This window comes from Staurois parvus, unplaced genomic scaffold (assembly GCF_062004578.1).
Source record: "Staurois parvus isolate SC_StPar_1 unplaced genomic scaffold, SC_StPar_1.0 ptg001377l, whole genome shotgun sequence".
Lineage (NCBI taxonomy): Eukaryota > Metazoa > Chordata > Amphibia > Anura > Ranidae > Staurois > Staurois parvus.
In genome coordinates, this window is record NW_028319173.1 from 85510 (window position 1) to 106980 (window position 21471).

General features: G+C 44.0%; 1 protein-coding gene across 1 annotated transcript in view; it reads right to left on the minus strand.

The window, feature by feature from the left end:
- Nucleotides 1-2029: 2029 nt before the first annotated feature.
- LOC149436326 (rho GTPase-activating protein 20-like) overlaps nucleotides 2030-21471 on the minus strand; it is a 106805-nt gene continuing 87363 nt past the window's right edge. The window contains exons 14-15 of the mRNA XM_089661726.1: nucleotides 11657-11774; nucleotides 2030-9797 (exon numbers count right to left, since the gene is read on the minus strand). Of these exons, the coding sequence (XP_089517852.1) occupies nucleotides 8209-9797; nucleotides 11657-11774 (1707 nt within the window). The 3' untranslated portion in view covers nucleotides 2030-8208. The remainder of the gene's footprint in view (nucleotides 9798-11656; nucleotides 11775-21471) is intronic.

Sequence of the window (21471 nt, forward strand, 5' to 3'; positions counted from 1 at the left end):
TTTTCAGGGGGCAGCGCCGCTCCCCGAAAGAAGGGATGGAAGAAAGAACACGCAGCGTGGGGACCAGGTGGGATCTGAGAGAGGCTGCGGGCTGCTTGGTGTATACAGAGCCTGACTCTTGTTCCCGAGGATGTCAGGAGCTGTGGAGGTGAGTTTCTTTTCTCTCGCCTGGGTGGGGGGGTTGCCAGTGTATGGGGAGCGGTGGTAGTGGAAGGCTCTCTTGAGTGGGGGCTGGGGTGTTGTTGGTCAATGTCAGGCTCTCTTCGTGGGGGAGGGGGGGTGTTGGTCAATGTCAGGCTCTCTTCGTGGGGGAGGGGGGGTGTTGGTCAGTGTCAGGGTCTCTCCGTGGGGGGAGGGGGGTGTTGGTCAGTGTCAGGGTCTATTATTGGGGGAGGGGGGGGTGTTGGTCGGTGTCAGAGTCTCTCTGTAGGGGGGGGGGGCGATTTTCATGTTGCCTACGGCAGCACGGGACCTAAATACACCACTGGGTGCCAATATAATCCTAACTCTGATCACAAACGCAGTGCGTTTGCTTGAACCAGATCGCATGGTACCGAAGTGCCATGTGATCCTGGGCAGTGAATTTTTGAAATGTAAAGCATGTACTTTTGGTGCAAGCCAGTGTGATTTCAGCCCATTCGGGCTGTAAATCACACCACCCTGAGTCGCATCGGATTTGCACCACATCGCCAACTGTGCTCCTGTGCGATTCAGATGTGAAGCGACCCTTAAAGAAGAGTTGGCTGACTTTATATCCTTCTAATATATGGATAGGCAAAATATTATATGACTAAATGTTTTCTAACACTAGATTAAAACCTATTGAAATGTATGTACACACAAATTTAAAGAAAAATGTAAAACAGAAAGCACTGGAACTTAAAGGAATCCCACTCTTTCTATTGTATCCATTGCTTTACCTGTTGATCCTGCCAGTTAAACTTGAAGGTCACGCTTCCTCTGTGCTGCCTCTGAATTCTTCACAGTGTTAGGCCTTAGACTGCAGCCTCACATAGTTGTGACACAGATTGCTCTACCCAGAGCCGGTGCTTCCACTATGCAAACTAGGCAGCCGCCTAGGGTGCACTGCCACCTAGAGGCGCGTGGGCACAGCACAGGCCCGCACTCTCTCTGTGTGGGATGCCGCCACATCATGAATGGTCCTTCAGCTGAGAGGGGGGGCGGCAGAGGGAAGGAAGAAAGGACAGAGGAAGATGCCGGGTGTCTGGGGCCAGTGTAGCAGCTGACCTGCCACTCCTTCCAGTGTTCCTCTCAGACTCAGTCCCTTACTGCAAGCCGGCTGGTGGCTGCTGATCACTGTGGAGTTCCAGCCCTTCTCTTCGCATTCATCAGCGGAGGCGGAACTGCACCTGCAGAGGAAGGTAACGTCTGATGTTTCCTGTCTGTGTGAGTGTGACCCGGCCGTCCATTCATCACATGGGCAACGTGTTAGTGAGTGATGACATCATCACAATGCCACATCCTGCTCTTCTAGTGGCTGTTGATCTTTGTCAGTGTTGGTGGTGGTGTGTTGTGTCGGATCTGTCCCTGTGTGGGATTGCTCAGTTTAGCTGCCTGCTGTCAGTGTTTTATCTCCCCCCAATGCCTGGGGAATTCCAGCCTGGGATCTGTCACAGTGTGGATCATCTGCCACTCACTGCAACTGTCACCCTTCTACTGCCAGCCACAAATACAGTCTGCTCATGACACTGATTTTGGCATCTCATGGCACTTATTTTTGCAAATTAAAAGAAATTTAGCAGTTTCATGTTTTGCACTGTTTTTCATTTTTTCCTTTTTTTGGGGGGACGCAAGTAGCTGGTCTTGCCTAGGGCGCAAAATAGTCTAGCCCTGGCCCCACCCCTTCTCCTTTGTGATTGGCCATGTAGCAAAAAGACCTAGCTGACTGTTCTCTGGGAACCGTTGTATGGGATGTGATGTCACAGCGCTACCGCTGCCCACCTACCATCACCTACTCCCCCTACCAGCAGTTACACTTTAATGCACATGTACATTAAGAGACATTCCATCAGTGAATTAAATTCAGTTTATTTAAATAGTTACAACTGTGTTGCAGCACAGAGAATGTGAAGGCCATGTGACAGCAGAAACATATCAGAAAATAGGCTGCATAGACATCCTTGAACAGACAGGAATCAGGCACAACATTGTCCTTAAATAACATTCAGAACACACATATTGTTTTAAGTATGGGATCATGAGTAAACAACCTTCAATAATTTGTATTGGACGAATTCATACCTATTATCGTAATATGGAAATCATTATCCATGACCTAATATTCTTTGGACAGAACCTAAAACACAAAACCAAAACGTAAACCTTGAAACATTTTTATATTTTGTTACTACATGTTCATAAATTAGGAGTATCAGGCTTACAATTAATGACTACATTTTGCAAACCCATTGGTCTTAGAAAAAGAGTGTGATTAGTGTTCTTCCTTTTTTACTGAAGTCCAGGTTCACACCAAGATCAATAATACCATAATATCTCCCACAGGGTTGTAATGTTTCTTCCTGTTGTACTTCAAAGTGTGGGCATTTGTGCCCATTTAATGTAAAAGAATTTTTGTGAGCTCAGGTACTGATGATGGATGAGAGAACCTGGCTGTCAGTTGAGTTGGTTAGCCATGGACCATGAAATTGGCCCCACTTTGTGGCTATACATCCTCCACTCATCTGGGAAGGCGGTCCACAAAATTGTGTAGGGTGTCTGTGGGCATTTGTACCCATTTAGCTAAGAGAACCTTTGTGAGCCAAGGTAATGATGTTAGATGAGAAAACCTGGCTGGCAGTTGAGTTTGCTGGACATCCATTTCAAAAAAATTGGCATTAATAAGTAATTGCCCCCCATTGTGGCTAGAAGAACCTCCACTCTCCTGGGAAGGTTTTTAACAAGTATTTTAAGTGTTTGTGCCCATTCAACCAAAAGACTGTCAGTTGCATTGTGTTGGAGATCCCATTTCAAGACAAAGGACATTACTATGGAGTGGCCCCCCTCCCCTCATTTTCAGAACCTTCTCTCTTCTTGAAGGGCTTTCCACAAGAGTTTGGATGTGTCTGGGGGAGTTTGTGCCTATTTAACCAAAAGAGGGGTACTGATGTTGGATGAAAAGACCTGGCACACAACTACTGTTCCAGTTCACGCCAAAGGTGTTCCTTAAGATCCTCCACAAAAACTGGTCAAACCATATCTTTATGGACAGCGCACCACAGACATGCAGCTTCACCTGCATCATCCACGAATGTTTCAATACTAACTACAGACAGGTATTGATCAGCACCTCTGTAACTTTGTTATCAAATCCATCTTCAATAGAAAATCTTTATAAGAACATTTCACGGCCTTACAGGTACATTGGCTTGTACAGGAAAGGTTGGCTTTTCACCATCAGATCCAAATAAACCTGAGCAGCATGCATTAAAAAAGAAAATCTACATAAGGGGCAACAGTTGTGTTTCCATAAAATCCCAATTCAGCCTGAATTTTAAATACATGGGAATGTTAAAGAGGTGCTAACCAATACTTGACATCCAGTTCCCAAACCATGACTATTAGTATGGAGTTGGCCCCCTTTGTGATTATAACAGCCTTCACTCTTCTGTGGAGATTTACCACTAAATTTTGGGAAAGGTCTGTGTGAATTTTGGCTTTCACTATAAATTCCAATTCATCCTAAATGTGTTCTGTAGGGTTGAGGTCAGGACCTCAAAACCAAACTGGTCAAACCATGTCTTTATGGAGCTAGATTTGTACACAGGAGCACAGTCATGCTGGAACAGAACAGGTCCTTCCTCAAACGGTTACCGCAAGGTTGGACAATTGTCTTAAGATGTCTTTGTATGCTGTAGAATTAGCTCTTCACTTACTCTTGCTCTTACTCTTCACTGTAAACACCTAAACCCGGAGAGATGTCTACACACGTTTGACCATATCGTATATGATATACATTACACTATTGTAGCTTTTATGTTGTTTAATGTTAGCAGAAGGAAGAGTTATTTCTCCAATACTAATAATAGACTTTATTTCCACTCTTCTGCATACCCTGTTTACATTTACTATAATATACTAAGAAATTCCCCATATGCTATTTTCCATAATTCTAAACTAAATGGGAAGTTGCCAGTGAGTACATGACATATGTAAGCAGAAGCATGAACCACAGAAACCACTACCCTATGGGTCTTAGCCCTTCAACAAGCAAATACAAAATTAAAAAACTTGGCCAACTTTGCTACAACATACACAGTCCTCAGAAATCTCTGCATAACCTGCTAAACCACTTCTATAAACTAAGGCCATGTTTAGACGTTCGGCTCTTAAAGCTGCACGTCTGAAAAGCAATCTGCAGTGGATTGCTTCCTGCAAACCTTCATAAAATACAGGCGTACCTCGGTTTACGAATGCCTCGGTTAACGTATGGAAATCCATTGAAACTAATGTCTCGGTTTACAAATTTTTTCGCAATGCAAACGGATTAATTGGTTTTCAATGCATTTACACATTTTTTTTTCATCATGTCCCTGTACAGTACTATACCATTAAAGTGCACTTTATAAAGAGTTTTGAACAGATCAGACTTTTTTTTTTAGTTTTTTCTGACCTCCAGAACGGATTCATTGGTTTTAAATGCATTAAAAAATTAATTTTTAATCATGTCCCTGTACAGTATTTATGCCTTTTAAAGTGCACTTTATAAAGAGTTTTGAACAGATAAAATACTTTTGTAAAACTTTTTTCTGACCTCCGGAATGGATTAATTGGTTTTCAATGCATTCCTATGGGAAACCGCGTTTCGGTTTACAAATTTTTCACAATACGAAAAGTCCCACAGAATGAATACAATTCATAAAAGGTACGCCTGTAGATCAGAACTTGGACCCAAATATTCTCAGATGTTCCACATCACCCTTAAAAGATAACAGACTTTAAAACTAAGTGCATTTTCCTTTTTGCCCCTTTCCCCTGACCTACCCTCCACTACTACAGGTGTTAACTTGCCTCAATACAATTGCGGCTGTTTTACTGTCTGTTTCCATCCAGCAGTGCAAGTCTTCAATGCCCTGGTTGCACCTGTGCATTACAGCCTCATAGACCACAATGGGACCATCTACAATCATCTCCGGTCTCAGGACACAGAACCATAGAAATCTATGCATAGGTGAGGCCGGGACAGCTATGGCTTGCAGGCTGAATACAAACCAAAAGCTAAACTGCCATCAGATCAAAGGTCTGTGGAAGGGGAAGGTGGGTTAAGTTAGTTCAGGGGATTAGGGAACAAAAGGTCTACATGCACTTTGTTGTAAAGTGCATTTATTCTTTAATTCTACCATTTGTCAATTAGTACCAATATATATGTTAAAACTTGCTAAATCACCTATGCATTTAATTATTAACATTCATTTTTTGTCCATTTTATTGTAGTGACATTTACATCCTAGCTGTAATGTTTGCCCTTGTAGCTTTTCAGCTGTTTTGCACACAGAGCAATAATCGCATGTATATATTAATGTTGAACTCCGTGGTGGTGTTATCTGCCAAAAATCTTTTATTCCTATCCATCCAGTATTGGGATTTACACAGGACTGCCAGATAGTAGATCCAAAGAATAGACCTGACTTGCATCTACTTCAGTTATTATATTACAAGTATTTGTATAGTGCTGACTATTAATTCAGTAATTTATATAATGTATATTCACATCAGTCCCTGCCCACAAGTAGCTTACACTCTAAGGTCCCTAATATGCATACATACACACACACACACACACTAGGGCCAATCTTAAAAGGAGCCATTTAACCTTCCATCATGTCTTTGGAGTGTGGATGGAAATTCATTCAAGTTAAGTAAGAACCTGGACATGCCATGCAGACAGCACCTTAAACAGGATTTAAATCAAGGACTCCAGTGCTGCAAGACACCTCTCCAGTGGCCTCTGTCTACTACCTCCCTTCTGTTCCATCTCTTCAACCTCATCCCAATGTTTTCAGCATTTACTACCTAAAGAATGTTGGATGCTTGTGCCTCCCAACACAACCCTTGGTTCCTTCTCCAGACCCTTCCATCTACACACAACTCAGCTGAGAAGCAGAGGCCAAAATAGAGGTGTGCCACCTATAAGGCAACTGAGATGGCAATTTCAGGTGGCATTTGGTAGAAATACGGCAGTGAGGCCAGAGTGCTCATACCAGACACTCCATCTCTACTGCAGCTCAGTAAAATTGCCCTGTGTACACATGGCAGCATTACTAGGCTGGTTACTAAGATGCCGGAGGCTGAGCTGCACAGCATCATTGGTTTTTATGGTGCAGGTGGCCATCTGCATATTACCAACCAATGACGCTGTGTGGCATTTTTGGTAGCTGGGATACTAGCAGCTGGGCCACAGCATTAATGATTGTTGTTCCAGAGTCCTAGCAACCAAATAGGTGGGGGGTGGCATCTTGGAATGTCAATGAGACATAGTATAGCAGGATTACCAAACAATCCGTCCTCACTGCAACTCAGTAATTACGCCCTGTAAACACAGGGCAGTGTTACAGAGCTGGTTGTTAGCATGCTGGTGTCTGGGCTGCACAGCATCATTGGTTTTATGGTGCAGGTATCCGCCTGCACCATAACAACCAATGACACTATACATTCCAGCTGCCTGCATCCAAGCAACCAATGATGCTGTGTGGCCCTGCTGCCAGTGTCCTAGCAACCAAGGATGCTCAGAGTGTTTGGTTTTTGGGACACTGGTGGCTGAGCCACAGTATCATTAGTTATTTATCTAGCATCCTAGTAACCAAAAAGAGTCTGGCAAAAATTGGGTTGGCATTCGAAGTGTCCACGGGACACAATATAACAGAAACACCAGAAACATTCAAAAAAACACATGATCTCTGGCAAGTATCCCCAATACCATGTCAGCCCACCCACAATTCACTAAACAAGAAGCAGAAATTTCTATTACTTCAGCTTTGCCTTTTATACATTCTGTCTGTTTAAATATTCATCAAGCTATTGCATAGGAAGAGAAATTGGGCTTTGAAGAGTAATGCAAGAAAAATATGTAATGCATGTGCTACTCGGGGAAGTAAAAATATTCACAACTGACTATGTGGTCTTAAGTTAATTACAGCCTGCGCAACAGAAAAGTAATTACAATTCTCTACCATTTTTGTGGTTTAATAAAATTTTACATTGCTTTGCCTGTGGGGGGGATAAGCCTGTGCAGATCTACAATGCCAGCTGTCTCTCTAGCTCCATCGTGTCTTCTGCTAGAAGATGAAGAGTGCTTGCTGGAAGACAAAGAAGATTGGGGGTATGACCTGTGTCATGTTGGCCATACACGGAATGGGTGGTGGTTTGCCCTGCTGACAGCCTCCTGCCTATCATCCCTCAATTAAAAAAATTGCTGGAGCCAGGTGGAAAATTGATGGCTGAACGGTGCTTGCATCCAATCAAAATCAGCCGTTATTTAGATATTTTGACAACTGTTAGGGCTTTCTGGATGATTTTTGGCACACGTACCAAGTAGGGTGTAGTAGGATGCCTGTGCATAGAAGAGACAATTAGAAAGAATAGGATTCTGTATGTTGAGCATAGTCAGGCTTAGCAGGCATAGGGAACCAAGCTGAACAAAACGCTGAGCTGTAAATGGTGACTACACTTTGTGGCACCATAGTAAATAATTTATGGAAATAGAACAGGGTGGTTTAAAAAAAAACCCCATGCCTTTCCATCCTGTTCTTGGAGAATAAAAATTAACCTTGACACAATTAATGGTGATTTGATTATGGTGACTGAATTACCTCTTTGGCTATAAATACTGGGGTATGTTCCCAACACTCATCAGAACCGAGGAAGAGACTTGGATGAGTGGTGAAAGGCCTTTAACATTATAGAACAAGTCCAGTTAAACGTGGACTAATACTAGACCCACCATTCAGAAAAATGAGAGCCTTCACAGACATAAAAATGCAGTCATTTAAAAATAACTTACAAACCATTCATATCCTTGAAGTTTACAAAAAACCCTTTACGTGAGCCAAAGCTTTATACACCAAACTCTTCACATCTAAAACTTTTTACAATATTTTCTTTTCTTACATTATCTTGCATCTTATACAATATATTTACCACATTGTGTCACTTGCTCTATACAAAAGACTCTCCAATTGAACATTCCTGCTCCTATGTTCCTGGGTGGTCTTCTGTACCCTGTGAGTTTTCAGTTGTCCCCTGGAACACAGTGACATCACAAGAAGTGGGAGATTTAGGGTCACCATGCTTAAAATATTCCCGCACTGTGTTCTTTACAGAGGATGGTAAGATGATACGAATTGTCTGACTAAAAGTTGTGATAGACTTGGTGTGACTTTTAGGAAGTTGGGTTTCTTTGGTAGGTTGAGGTTCTTCATGTTCTTGTTTGCTCATGATTTCTTTGTCTCTAAAGGCTGAAGACAAATCCCCATTTTTAGTTATTATTTCATTTTCAGAACTTCTTCTAACTACATGTGTGAGCTGTGTTTGCCATTGGGGTTTTTCTACTTCCGGGTGTTGTTTTCTGGAAACGGAATGCAGTACCAACGGGGTGTTTTGGCCATAGAAGACAGTCTGAGGTATTTTGAGCTTTGTGACTTGACCACCCGGACTGCAAGAATCCTCATTCAGATTTTGCTCATTAAGATTAGATATGGACATGATGTTAGGAGAGGCATAGAAAGCCACTGTTGCTTCTTGGGGCCTCTCGTTTTTGGAGGCCTCTGCTTTTTTAATTTCAATCTGCTTTACCAAGGTTTCCTTATGAACACAATTCCCACTTTCGGAAAGTGATTCAGTTTTGACATGGCTAAGTTTAAATTTTGGCTTCTGTAAATATGTGACACTGTCTTTGCCGGAGGAACTGAAAGGTTGACTGGATTCCTTGTCCAAGCACTGACCATGGACCACACTGTTTCCTTTCTCTGTTTCTTTAATATTATTTTGCTCCTTGGATTCCCATTGCATCTCCCATGAGTCTAGGTCACAAGAGCTGGTCCCAAAGAGAGTAGATAGAGGTATGTGCCACTCTCTTAGTTTCTTTCTGGTGATTTCTGGGGATATTGTGTTTAGCCGAGCTGATGTTCCAAACATAAATGGTAAGGAGGTAACATCGCTTGAATTAAACACTGGTGACTCTGAGCAAGAGAATGCACTGTCAAGAGAACTTAGGGAAGAAGCAGAAGGAGAAGTGGTTGTTGAAGAAAGGCTTGAAAAACTTGACCTCTTGGAAGGGTTTATTATTTGAGAACTTTTCTCCTTGCCGTTGGTTTTTGTTTGGGTGGACCTCCAAAAACCATATTGTGTGCTTTTCATACTAGGAGCTAGATTCTCATGTAGAAGGTTCTGACTTTCTAGCTGTAACTGCTTCATCTGATTGATATAATCCAGGTGACTGTGTATAATGGTGGCATCACAGCTAGACTGGCGAGCTACTGGTTCATGACCCTGAACTATAAGTCTAGAGCTATGACATACGCTTGGTTCTGAAGAGCATCTGTCCCGAGCAGGACTAAGGCAGCACGCTGAATCCATGCAGTTCAAGATGTCCATCTTCGTTTTGCTCAGGTAGCAGGCAGATATTTCACTAAAAAGGTCCCAGTCTTCCCTTTCCTGTAACAGCAAAGACTCATCAAACAATATATCTTCATCTTTCAGCAGGTTTGACTCTGACTTATCCAAATCTGAAGCTGTAAATTCAAGCTCATCAGAGGAATCTTGCCGATGGATCATGTGTATATCTGTTAAAGATAAATTGTGTCAAAATTGTACAGACGTCATGATTGGAAATTCAGTAGTTATTTACAATATATGCATTAGACCAGCCTTTCTCAACCTTTTCAATACAGAGGAACCCTTGAAATAGATTTCCGGTCTCAAGGAACCCCTGACAGAAATTATTATATCTACAACTCATGATACATTAGTGTGATGGTCGGTGGGAAGAATGTTCCTTACACTTGTGGTCATTGGGAAGAATTACCCCCTTACGGATAGTTGAAAAGATTAATGGCGTCAGTAGGAATTTATCCAAGAGGCAGAAATTACCCAATGCTCAAGGAACCTCTAGCAACCTCTGGAGAGGTTGAGAACTAATATTCAACTGTCCCTCCACATTTTCTTCCAAACTTTGCTATCTTGCAGGCCTTTGGCAGAATCTATACATCTGCTTTCCACACCATGTGCTATGGTTCCATTCTCCAACTCCTATGCTTATACTGGGTCCATTTTACTGAAATTTCATTGCGGCAACTCAAAATGGTCCTCAGTAGTTTGTATGGCCCCCACGTGCTTGTATGCATGCCTGACAACTTCAGGGTATGCTCCTAATGAGACGATGGATGGTGTAATGGGGTATTTCCTTCCAGATCTGGACCAGGGAATCACTGAGCTCCTGGACAGTCTGAGGTGCAACCTGGCGGCATCAAATGGACCAAAACATGATATCCCAGAGGTGTTCTTTTGGATTTAGGTCATGCGAGCGTGGGGGCCATTCAATGGTATCAATTCCTTCATCCTCCAGGAACTGCCTGCATACGCTCGCCACATGAGGCCGGGTATTGTCATGCACCAGGAGGAAACCAGGACCCACTGCACTAGTGTAGGGTCTGACAATGGGTCCAAGGATTTCATCCTGATACCTAATGGCAGTCAGGGTGCCATTGTCTAGCCTGTAGAGGTCTGTGCGTCCCTCCATGGATATGCCTCCCCAGACCATCACTGACCCACCACCAAAACGGTCATACTGAACGATGTTACAGGCAACATAATGTTCTCCATGGCTTCTCCAGACCCTTTCACATCTGACACATGTGCTCAGGGTGAACCTGCTCTTATCTGTGAAAAGCACAGGGTGCAAGTGGCAGACCTGCCATTTCTGGTGTTCAGTGACAAATGCCAATCCAGCTCTATGGAGCTGGGCAGTGAGCACAAGGCCCACTAGAGGACATCAGGTCACCCTCATGAAGTCTGTTTCTGATTGTTTGGTCAGAGACATTCACACCAGTGGCCTGCTGGAGGTCATTTTGTAGAGCTCTGGCAGTGCTCATCCTGTTCCTCCTTGCACAAAGGAGCAGATACCAGTCCTGCTGATGGGTTAAGGACCTTCTACGGCCCTGTTCAGCTCTCCTAGAGTAACTGCCTGTCTCCTGGAATCTCGTCCATGCTTTTGAGACTGTGCTGGGAGACAAAGAAAACCTTCTGGCAGTGGCATGTATTGATGCGCCATCCTGGAGTAGTTGGACTGCCTGTACAACCTCTGTAGGGTCCAGGTACGGCCTCATTCTACCAGTTTGACACTTACCCTAGCCAAATGGAAAACTAGTGAAAAACAGTCAGAAATGTTGAGTAAGGAAAAAATGTCAGTGGCCTCCACCTGTAAATCCATTCCTGTTTGGGGGTCATCTCATTGTGTACCTGTTGTTAATTTCATTAACATCAAAGCAGCTGAAACTGATTAACAACCCCCTCTGCTACTTAACTGACCAGATCAATATCCCAGGAGTTTCACTGACTTGATGCTAGACTCTGATTAAAATGTCTTCCTTTAATTTTTTTTGAGCAGTGTATATAAATGCCACATCTCTGAGAACCAATTTACCTGCCAAGTCATCAGCACTTCCTGAATTTTGCTGTTTGTGTTTGCTGAACAGAAAGGAAGCATCTTGTTCAAAGATGAGCGAATAATTCTCTATAAGAAATTGTACCAGCTGAGCCACCTGTACAAAAAGACAAACGTTAAGCTGGCTGATAGTTTGATTGCTAAAATTTTAAAAACAGTATTAATACATAGTTAACCACTGCAACTCTTGCAGCTGTATACTACAGGCCTCGGCTTACGAAAATCCATTGAAAATAATGCCTCGGTTTACAAGCTTTTTACAATTTGTTTTGGCAATATGAAATGTATGTCGGTGCTGATTTTTAAATACAATTGCCAGCTTTTTTTCTTCACTATAGCTCACAGAATTAGCTGTCACTTTCCCTAGAGCTAAAGGAAACTGTTTCTTTTATCTCGGGAAAGAAACTAAAATAAAACATTGTTTCTTTTAACTTGTGGAAATAAACTAAAAGGAAACTTTGTTTTTTTTTTAGCTGGGGGGGAAAGTGACAGCTGATTCTCTGAGCTATAGTGAAGAAAAAAAAAAGCCGGTAATTACATTTAAAAACCAGCACTGACCTATAGTGATAACGACTTTTTTCTCACCTTCCGGAACGGATTAATTGGTTTTCAATGCATTCTTATGGGAAACTGCGTTTTGGTTTACAAATTTTTCAAAATACGAAATGTCCTGGAGAACACATTGAATTCGTAAACCGAGTTACACCTGTACTTTTTATCTTTTATGCCTTCTACGGGAACAAAAGGGATGTTTCAGTTACCTTGCTTATAACTCTCTGACAAATATGTAATTTTACAGCATGGTCTGAGAACTAGGAAAACGCACAGGTGCACATTTCTAGTTTTCTGCTGTAGCTTGCATGGGGACTTCAAAAGGTGTATTGTGGCCACAAAGTGGTAAAAACCACTGCATATGAAAAATCCAAATTATATCGATTGCCTCATTTATAATGACATACAGGGGTTGAGTTATTAAAGGTAAATAGGCTGAGCACTGCAAATGCATTCCAAGTGCACTGAAAAACTAGTCTCATAATTTTTAATACCTTCTTGTGCAGTTGATTTGTTAAAGGTAAATAGACTGAGCAGTGAAAATGAAGTTGCTCTAGATCTGAGGGGAATATGCAAGGAAAAGAAAAAAAAAAACGCGTATTTGTTTGTACATGATTGGATTTAAAAAATCAGCAGCGCTTCGTCTCATTTCAGAGCTTCCACTCTGATCTAAAGCAACTGCACTTGCAGTGCACAGTCTATTTACCTTTAGCAAATCAACCGCACAAGAAGGTATTAAAAATTACGAGACTAGTTTTGTAACACGCCAACAGAAGACAGCAAAATTCTGCACGCACAGTCACAGGGAGCACTGACCGTCATAAGTCAGTGTGCCAGAAGACATCATCCTGTGTACATTGGGAGCTGTGCAACTAGTGCTAATCTGACCATGTGCGTTACCACGTCTGCTGTTTCATCATGGACAGCAAGTTAGAACAAAGAGCAAACATGAAATTCTGCATGAAACTGGGCAAATCGCTGGATCTCCACAAATGTTGTCAAAACGGCAACCTTTGAGCTGGATCTTCATCTTCAGAAAGAGTGCATTTTCAGAGGATGGTCAGGTCTTCCTGATCTCTCAGCATCTTCCAGTGATGTTCTTCTGCTCTTGAAGTGCACATGCCACTCAACACCTCGAATGGCTCACTGCAGCATTGCCGTAAACTTGCTGAATCATGTCAAACATCTTGGTGGCAGATTTGCCCAGTTTCATGTGTCCATGATTACAGCAAGTTAGAATAGCAGAGGTGGTAACTGACGTGGTCAGAATAGCACCAGTTGCACATCTCCCAATGTACACAGGATGATGTATTTTGCAGGGCTTTTTTTCTCAAAAGATAGGTGCAGGAACTCCCCCCTTTTGAGTCACTTGTTGTCTCTGCCCCCTACCCACCTTTTGAGCACCTTCACTTGGTTTCACTCCCTATCCACCTCCCAGTACCACTCCTTTTAGGTAATACAGAGTCAAATATCATTTAGTGGTGCTAAATAATTTGTATTGAATTTGTTAATGATGAAAAGCAGAAAAAAGATCCCCCGCAGCCAGCAGCATTAGACACCCCCCAGCAACAATAGATTCCTCCAGCAAAAATGGACCCCAAAACAAAATACCACCCTACCAACAATTGTCCCCCAGCAGCTACAACAGATCTCCCAGCAGCCAGCAGCAATAAACTCTCCAGCAATCAACAACAATAGGCAATAGACCCCTCTCTCAACAATAGATTCCTTCTAGCAACAATTGACAAATCAACTATAGATCCCCCACCAGCAATAATAGACCACCATGCAAAAAAATATATCCCCTTCAATAACAATAGATCTCCCAGCAGCCGGCAACAACAGATACTCCAGCACACCCCAGCACCCCTTGCCATTACATACTTTCAGTGCTGGAGGTGCTAGAACTGCATTCCCCCGTGTTCCCCCTAACAAAAAGCCCCGGTCTTTTGGCACACTGATTTATGAAGGTCGGTGCTCCCTGTGACTGAAATCTTGGTGTATTACAAAACTAGTCTCAAAACTTTTTTATACAACCTCGTAAAACACCCTATTACTGTTGATGAACTTTTTTAGTGCATACGTACCCTGATATCTTACCCAGTTAAATTACACGGATAGCCAAAATGTGTTAGGTTTCGTATATAGTAGGAAAGAGTTTAAAAAAACTCTTCATTGCCAATCATTGCCATCCATATACAGTGCCTTGAGAACATATTCATACTCTTTGAAAGTTTCCACACTTTGTCATGTTACAATCAAAAATGTCAATGTATTTTATTGGGATTTGATGTGATGGACCAACACAAAGTGGCACATAATTGTGAAGTGGAAGGAAAATGATAAATGGTTTTCAAAATTTTTTAAAAATAAATCCGTGAAAAGTGTGGCGTGCATTTGTACTCGACCCCCCTGAGTCAATACTTTGTAGGACCACCTTTCGCTGCAATTACAGATGCAAGTCTTTTTGGGGATGTCTCTAACAGCTTTGCACATCTAGAGAGGGACATTTCTGCCCATTGTTCTTTGCAGAATAGCTCAAGCTCTGTCAGATTGGATGGAGAGCGTCTGTGAACAGCAATTTTCACGGCTTGCCACAGATTCTCCATTGGATTTAGGTCTGGACTTTGACTGGGCTATTCTAACACATGAATATGCTTTGATCTAAACCATTCCATTGTAGCTCTGGCTGGATGTTTAGGGTCGTTGTCCTGCTGGAAGGTGAACCTCCGCCCCAGTCTCAAGTCTTTTGCAGACTCTATCAGGTTTCTTCGATGATTGCCCTGTTTTGGCTCCATCCATCTTCCCATCAACTCTGACAGCTTCCCTTTCCCTGCTGAAGAAAAGCATCCCCACAACATGATGCTGCTGCCACCACCATGTTTCACAGTAGGGATGGTGTGTTCAGGGTGATGTGCAGTGTTAGTTTTCTGCCATACATAGCGTTTTGCTTTTAGGCCCAAAAGTAAAATTTTGGTCTTCTCTGACCAGAGCACCTTCTTCCACATGTTTGCTGAGTCTCCCACATGGCTTCTTAGAAATTGCAAATGGGGCTTCTTATGGCTTTCTTTCAACAATGGTTTTCTTCTTGTCACTCTTCCATATAGACCAGATTTGTGGAGTTCACGACTAATAGTTGTCCTGTGGACAGATTCTTCCACCTGAGCTATGGATCTCTGCAGCTTCTCCAGAGTCACCATGGGCCTCTTTGCTGCTTCCCTGATTATTGCTCTCCTTGCCCGGCCTGTCCATTTAGGTGGATGGCCATGTCTTGGTAGGTTTTGTCAGGAATCTAGGAATGACCAGAAAGGTGTGGACTGACACAGGGAAACGCAGGTCTCAGGTACAGTATAATACAGTTTATTATTAGCCACCCAGATATATATATATATATATATATATATATATATATATATATATATATATATATAAACGCACAGTGAGCAAACCAACCTTCCACTAATCTTAGGAGGTGCAGGAATACAGGCGTAGTCAGGGCTGGAGAGGTGGAACGGTCAGGCCGGCCGTAGGGTTCTGTAATGACCGTTTGGTGGTACCTCTAGCGGTCCTCAGGACAGGATTCCCCAGGGCGCGGAGTCTAAGTCCCAGTCTGCTTATTCACCAGGGCCCCTGATGGTGGGGATGGACTTGGAGCAGACAGGAACCAGGTCGCGGCCCCTGAGTACACCTGCTAGTGGTAGAGGGATCCGCCAGAGGTATGTGCAAGTACGGCTGGATCCGTGCAGGATGGATGGATGGCAGAGGAGTTAGCGTGGTCAGATGGGCCAAGTCAGCAACGTGCGGACAGCAAGGTACCAAAGGAGCAGGCAGAGAATGGTCAAGGTCACAAGCCGGGTTCAGTAACTCACGGGCAGCGCGGTACAGGGGATCAGGCAGAAGGATGGTTAGGCAAGCCAGGGGTTCAACAGGAGACGGTCAGCAGAGGTCAGGATCAAGCCGGGTCAGCAACGAAGCAGGAACACAAGATACCAGGTACAGAGGCTCATGGGAAAACATACACCAAGGCCCAGATCACAGGCCTGGTCATGCCTTAAAGACACCTTTCTACAATCAGCCCCAGGTTTGGCTGATTGCAGGTGTGAGCTTCTGGCTGCTGAGAGCACCCGCTGGTCAGCTCTGGTACTGCAGCCCACACGGCAGGTGAGTCCCACCACCAGTGCTGAGTCCATTCCTGACAGTACCCCCCCCTCAAGGAGCGGCCTCAGGACGCTCCAGACAGTCCTTAGTGGGCAAAATGCTCCACCGCCCGGGTCAGGTAACTGGCTGAATATTGAAACTGCCGGAGTAAACCGGCTGGCTGGGTTTCCTGCTGGTAGACTTCTCTTTGTGTAGGAGAACCCAGGAAATCAGGTCACTGGGCACAGGATTTCCAGGAGCAGGCTGGGAATCAGTTATTGGCCAGTTTAGCTGGACATCAAGGGCTGGCATGTCGGGCTGTGCAGCGGGCAGAGGCACGTCAGCGGGCACCGAGTCATCTGGCATGACAGCGGGCCCCGAGTCACCGGGCACGTCAGCGGGCACCGAGCCATCTAGCAGAATCGCGGGCACAGAGTCACCTGGCAAGTCAGCGGGCACAGAGTCACCGGGCATGTCAGCGGGCACCGAGCCATCTAGCAGAACCGCGGGCACAGAGTCATCTGGCAAGTCAGCGGGCACCGAGTCACCGGGCATGTCAGCGGGCACCGAGCCATCTAGCAGAACCGCGGGTACCGGGTCACCAAGCTCGACAGCAGGCACCAAATTAACTGGCACAACAGTGGCCACTGAATCAACTGGCACGACAGCGGGCACCAAATCATCAGACATCAGGTCATGTGGCTCAACAGCGGGCACTGGATCCTCAGGCATCAGGTCATCTGGCTCGACAGCGGGCACCGAGTCAACTGGCACGACAGCGGGCACCGAGTCATCAGGCATCAAGTCATCCGGCTCAACAGCGGGCACCGAGTCAACTGGCACGACAGTGGGCACCGAGTCAACTGGCACCGAGTCAACTGGTACGACAGCGGGCACAAAGTCAACTGGCAAGACAGTGGGCACCGAGTCAACTGGCACCGAGTCAACTGGTACGACAGCGGGCACCAAGTCAACTGGCACGACAGCGGGCACCGAATCATCAGGCATAAAGTCATCTGGCTCGACAGCGGGCACCGAGTCAACTGGCACCGAGTCACCGGGCATCAAGTCATCCGGCTCAACAGCGGGCACCAAGTCAACGGGCACGACAGCGGGCACCGAATCATCAGGCATCAAGTCATCCGGCTCAACAGTGGGCACCGAGTCAACTGGCACGACAGTGGGCACCGAGTCAACTGGCACCGAGTCAACTGGCACGACAGTGAGCACCGAGTCAACTGGCACCGAGTCAACTGGCACGACAGTGGGCACTGAGTCAACTGGCTGAACCACGGAAGGCGGGTTCTCAGATGACAGGCTGACCGGTTTGGATACTGGCAGGATGGTACAGTGAGTGGGAGCAGGGGACTGACATGTGGTAGATAGCAGGGTATACTGGGCTGTCACTGGGGGTGCTGTCGGGAATGCTGGAAGAGAGCTTTGAACAGAGGAATGATGAGAAGCAGGACTGGTTTGTTGCAAGCTGACTGAGGCTAGCTGTAACAAGTCTGACCATGTCTGCAGTAAGGGTTGGACAACGCTCAGCTTACACAAGGCCTGTCTGGTCAAAGATTGCACTGCGTTTATACACTTCTTTAGCACATGTGGTGAACATGCTGAATAATGCTCCAAGAAGCAATCCGGATCATCCTCCAACAACCATACCAGTGATATTATTTGACTCAATCTGAATGGAGGAAGGAATTCATCCCTGCTTTCAGGGGTACTAGATGAAGCCAACTCAACACAAGCCTGAATCAATGGTTGCACCTCAGAGAGCTTTAGGACCTGACCTACTAGGGAATGAGCGACCCGTATGCACTCTAGCAGCTGATCCCTGGTATACTCCCGCAGAGTCTGATAGGCATATTCTCTGTCATCAAAGACTAGCATAGACAAATATATAACCTCATCAGGATGCATCCTTCACAACAAGTCAAGATGGCTTCCCTGTGCAGCCACTTCTGGTCAGGATAGGCCTTGGTGTGATGTCAGGAATCTAGGAATGACCAGAAAGGTGTGGACTGACACAGGGAAACGCAGGTCTCAGGTACAGTATAATACAGTTTATTATTAGCCACCCAGATATATATATATATATATATATATATATAAACGCACAGTGAGCAAACCAACCTTCCACTAATCTTAGGAGGTGCAGGAATACAGGCGTAGTCAGGGCTGGAGAGGTGGAACGGTCAGGCCGGCCGTAGGGTTCTGTAATGACCGTTTGGTGGTACCTCTAGCGGTCCTCAGGACAGGATTCCCCAGGGCGCGGAGTCTAAGTCCCAGTCTGCTTATTCACCAGGGCCCCTGATGGTGGGGATGGACTTGGAGCAGACAGGAACCAGGTCGCGGCCCCTGAGTACACCTGCTAGTGGTAGAGGGATCCGCCAGAGGTATGTGCAAGTACGGCTGGATCCGTGCAGGATGGATGGATGGCAGAGGAGTTAGCGTGGTCAGATGGGCCAAGTCAGCAACGTGCGGGCAGCAAGGTACCAAAGGAGCAGGCAGAGAATGGTCAAGGTCACAAGCCGGGTTCAGTAACTCACGGGCAGCGCGGTACAGGGGATCAGGCAGAAGGATGGTCAGGCAAGCCAGGGGTTCAACAGGAGACGGTCAGCAGAGGTCAGGATCAAGCCGGGTCAGCAACGAAGCAGGAACACAAGATACCAGGTACAGAGGCTCATGGGAAAACATACACCAAGGCCCAGATCACAGGCCTGGTCATGCCTTAAATACACCTTTCTGCAATCAGCCCCAGGTTTGGCTGATTGCAGGTGTGAGCTTCTGGCTGCTGAGAGCACCCGCTGGTCAGCTCTGGTACTGCAGCCCACACGGCAGGTGAGTCCCACCACCAGTGCTGAGTCCATTCCTGACAGGTTTGCAGTTGTGCCATTTTCAGATGATGGATTGAGCAGTGCTTCGTGAGATGTTCAAAGCTTGGGATATTTTTTTTATAACCTAATCTAACCTGCTTTAAACTTCTCCACATCTTTATCCCTGACCTGTCTGATGTGTTCCTTGGCCTTCATGATGCTGTTTGTTCACTAATGTTCTCTAACAAACCTCTGAGGGCTTCACAGAACAGCTGTATTTATACTGAGATTAAATTACACACAGGTGGACTCTATTTACTAATTAGGCGACTTCTGAAGGCAATTGGTTCCACTAGATTTTAGTTAGGGGTATCAGAGTAAAGGGGGCTGAATACAAATGCACCCCACACTTTTCAGATAATTATTTGTCAAAAATGTTGAAAACCATTTCTCATTTTCCTTCCACTTCACAATTATCTGCCACTTTGTGTTACTCTATCACATAAAATCCCACTAAAATACATTGATGTTTTTGGCTGTAAGATGACAAAATGTGGAAAATTTCAAGGAGTAGGAAGACTTTTTCAAGGCCCTGTACCTTTGGGGAGATCTCCCTATACTTCCTGTCCCAAACACGCAATGGGAAGCGAGAGTAAATCTTTCCTATGGAATAGAGATGGATGCCAATGGTCACCAAGACAGAATAGAGAGTGGGAATCTCCCCAGCAGGGGCACCAACAGCAATAAAATCCTGACAGAGGGTGGATATCCAGACATCTCTTCCAGTCATAAGTTATTTTTATCCTCTTTGCAGAATGACTTTGATAAATAAATTGTGTATCCTTAAGTCGGAAAGTCTGGATATTAAGGATATCCTTGCAAAGGGAACAAAGTGTCCAATTGTGCCAAAAATACACCGTAATATGAAAGTGGACACCGGCCAGGAGCCCTTCGCTTGATGTGAACGGACTCCCTGCTACTGGAATTATTTTTATACTTAGGATGTTTGGAATGTACAACATCAAGTATACCAAATAACTAATGTGCAAAGTATATTGGTGCCGCCCAAAGCTGGAACTAAGCAAAAGCCCCCTCACCGGCATGTATAGGGGGAGCGGTGTCCACGCTAGAGTCCAGTCACTTGTAATCAGGAAGAGGGAGAAAGGACGCCGCTCTGACCTCCTGTAAGATCCAAGCCATCACATCGGTCCCGCTCTTCTCACGTGTTTCGCCTCACAGAGGCATGATCAAGTGGTGGGCAAGGCGAAATGCGTCGGTGAGGGCGTGGCCGATGTGACGGCTGAGGCCATCCCACACATTGGATCTTATGAGTGGTCCTTTCACCCTCTTCCTGAATATAAAATAACTATTTTGCGGGCCCTTGTCCAAGCTACTTGTTGCCAAAAATGTCCTTTTTTCTTTGAACATTTTGGTGTAGCTCTTCATTTTAATAGGCTGCCTTAGCACAAGGCACTTTAATGCGTGGAAAAACAAAAATGCACGGCACTGGAAAATGTGAACCCACCCACATGGAAGAAAAATATCTTTTAAATATATTTTAAAAATGTTCTTCCCAAATATATTGACATGTATTTGAAATACTACAATTTTGGCCATATTCAATATATTTAAAAAAAAAAAAAAAGAAATATATATATATATCAGCAATATGGGTGGAGTTACAACGATGATCAATCACAGTGCATAGCAATCAGACATTCCCAAAGGCCATATATAGAAAAGAGAAAATTGGATTGCTGCACATATAGAACTTTTATTAAAATAAAAGTTTTTTATGTGCAGCAATCCAATTTTCTTATATATGTATTTATGTATTTTTTAAAATATTTTTCATATATTTTGTAAAATCTAAAAAATGCATTTCAACATATAGTGTGTGTATGTATGTATATATATATATATATATATATATATATATATATATATATATTTATACTATATGTTGAAATGCGTTTTTTATATATTACAAAATATCTGAAAAATATTTTTAAAAATACATCTTCAAATATACTGTATGTCTTTTAAATATAAATTTAATCTACATTTTTGGAACGCATTTACAAACATATGTTATAATTCCTTTTTTCTATGTTAAAAAAAATCTGAAGAATATATTTTAAAAAATATATTTTTAAAAATAACAAACACATTAAAACACAATAAAAAACACACATTTCAACATACAGTATATATATTAATATATTGAAATATATTTTGAAATATATTGAATATGGCCAAAATTGTAGTATTTCGAATATATATCAA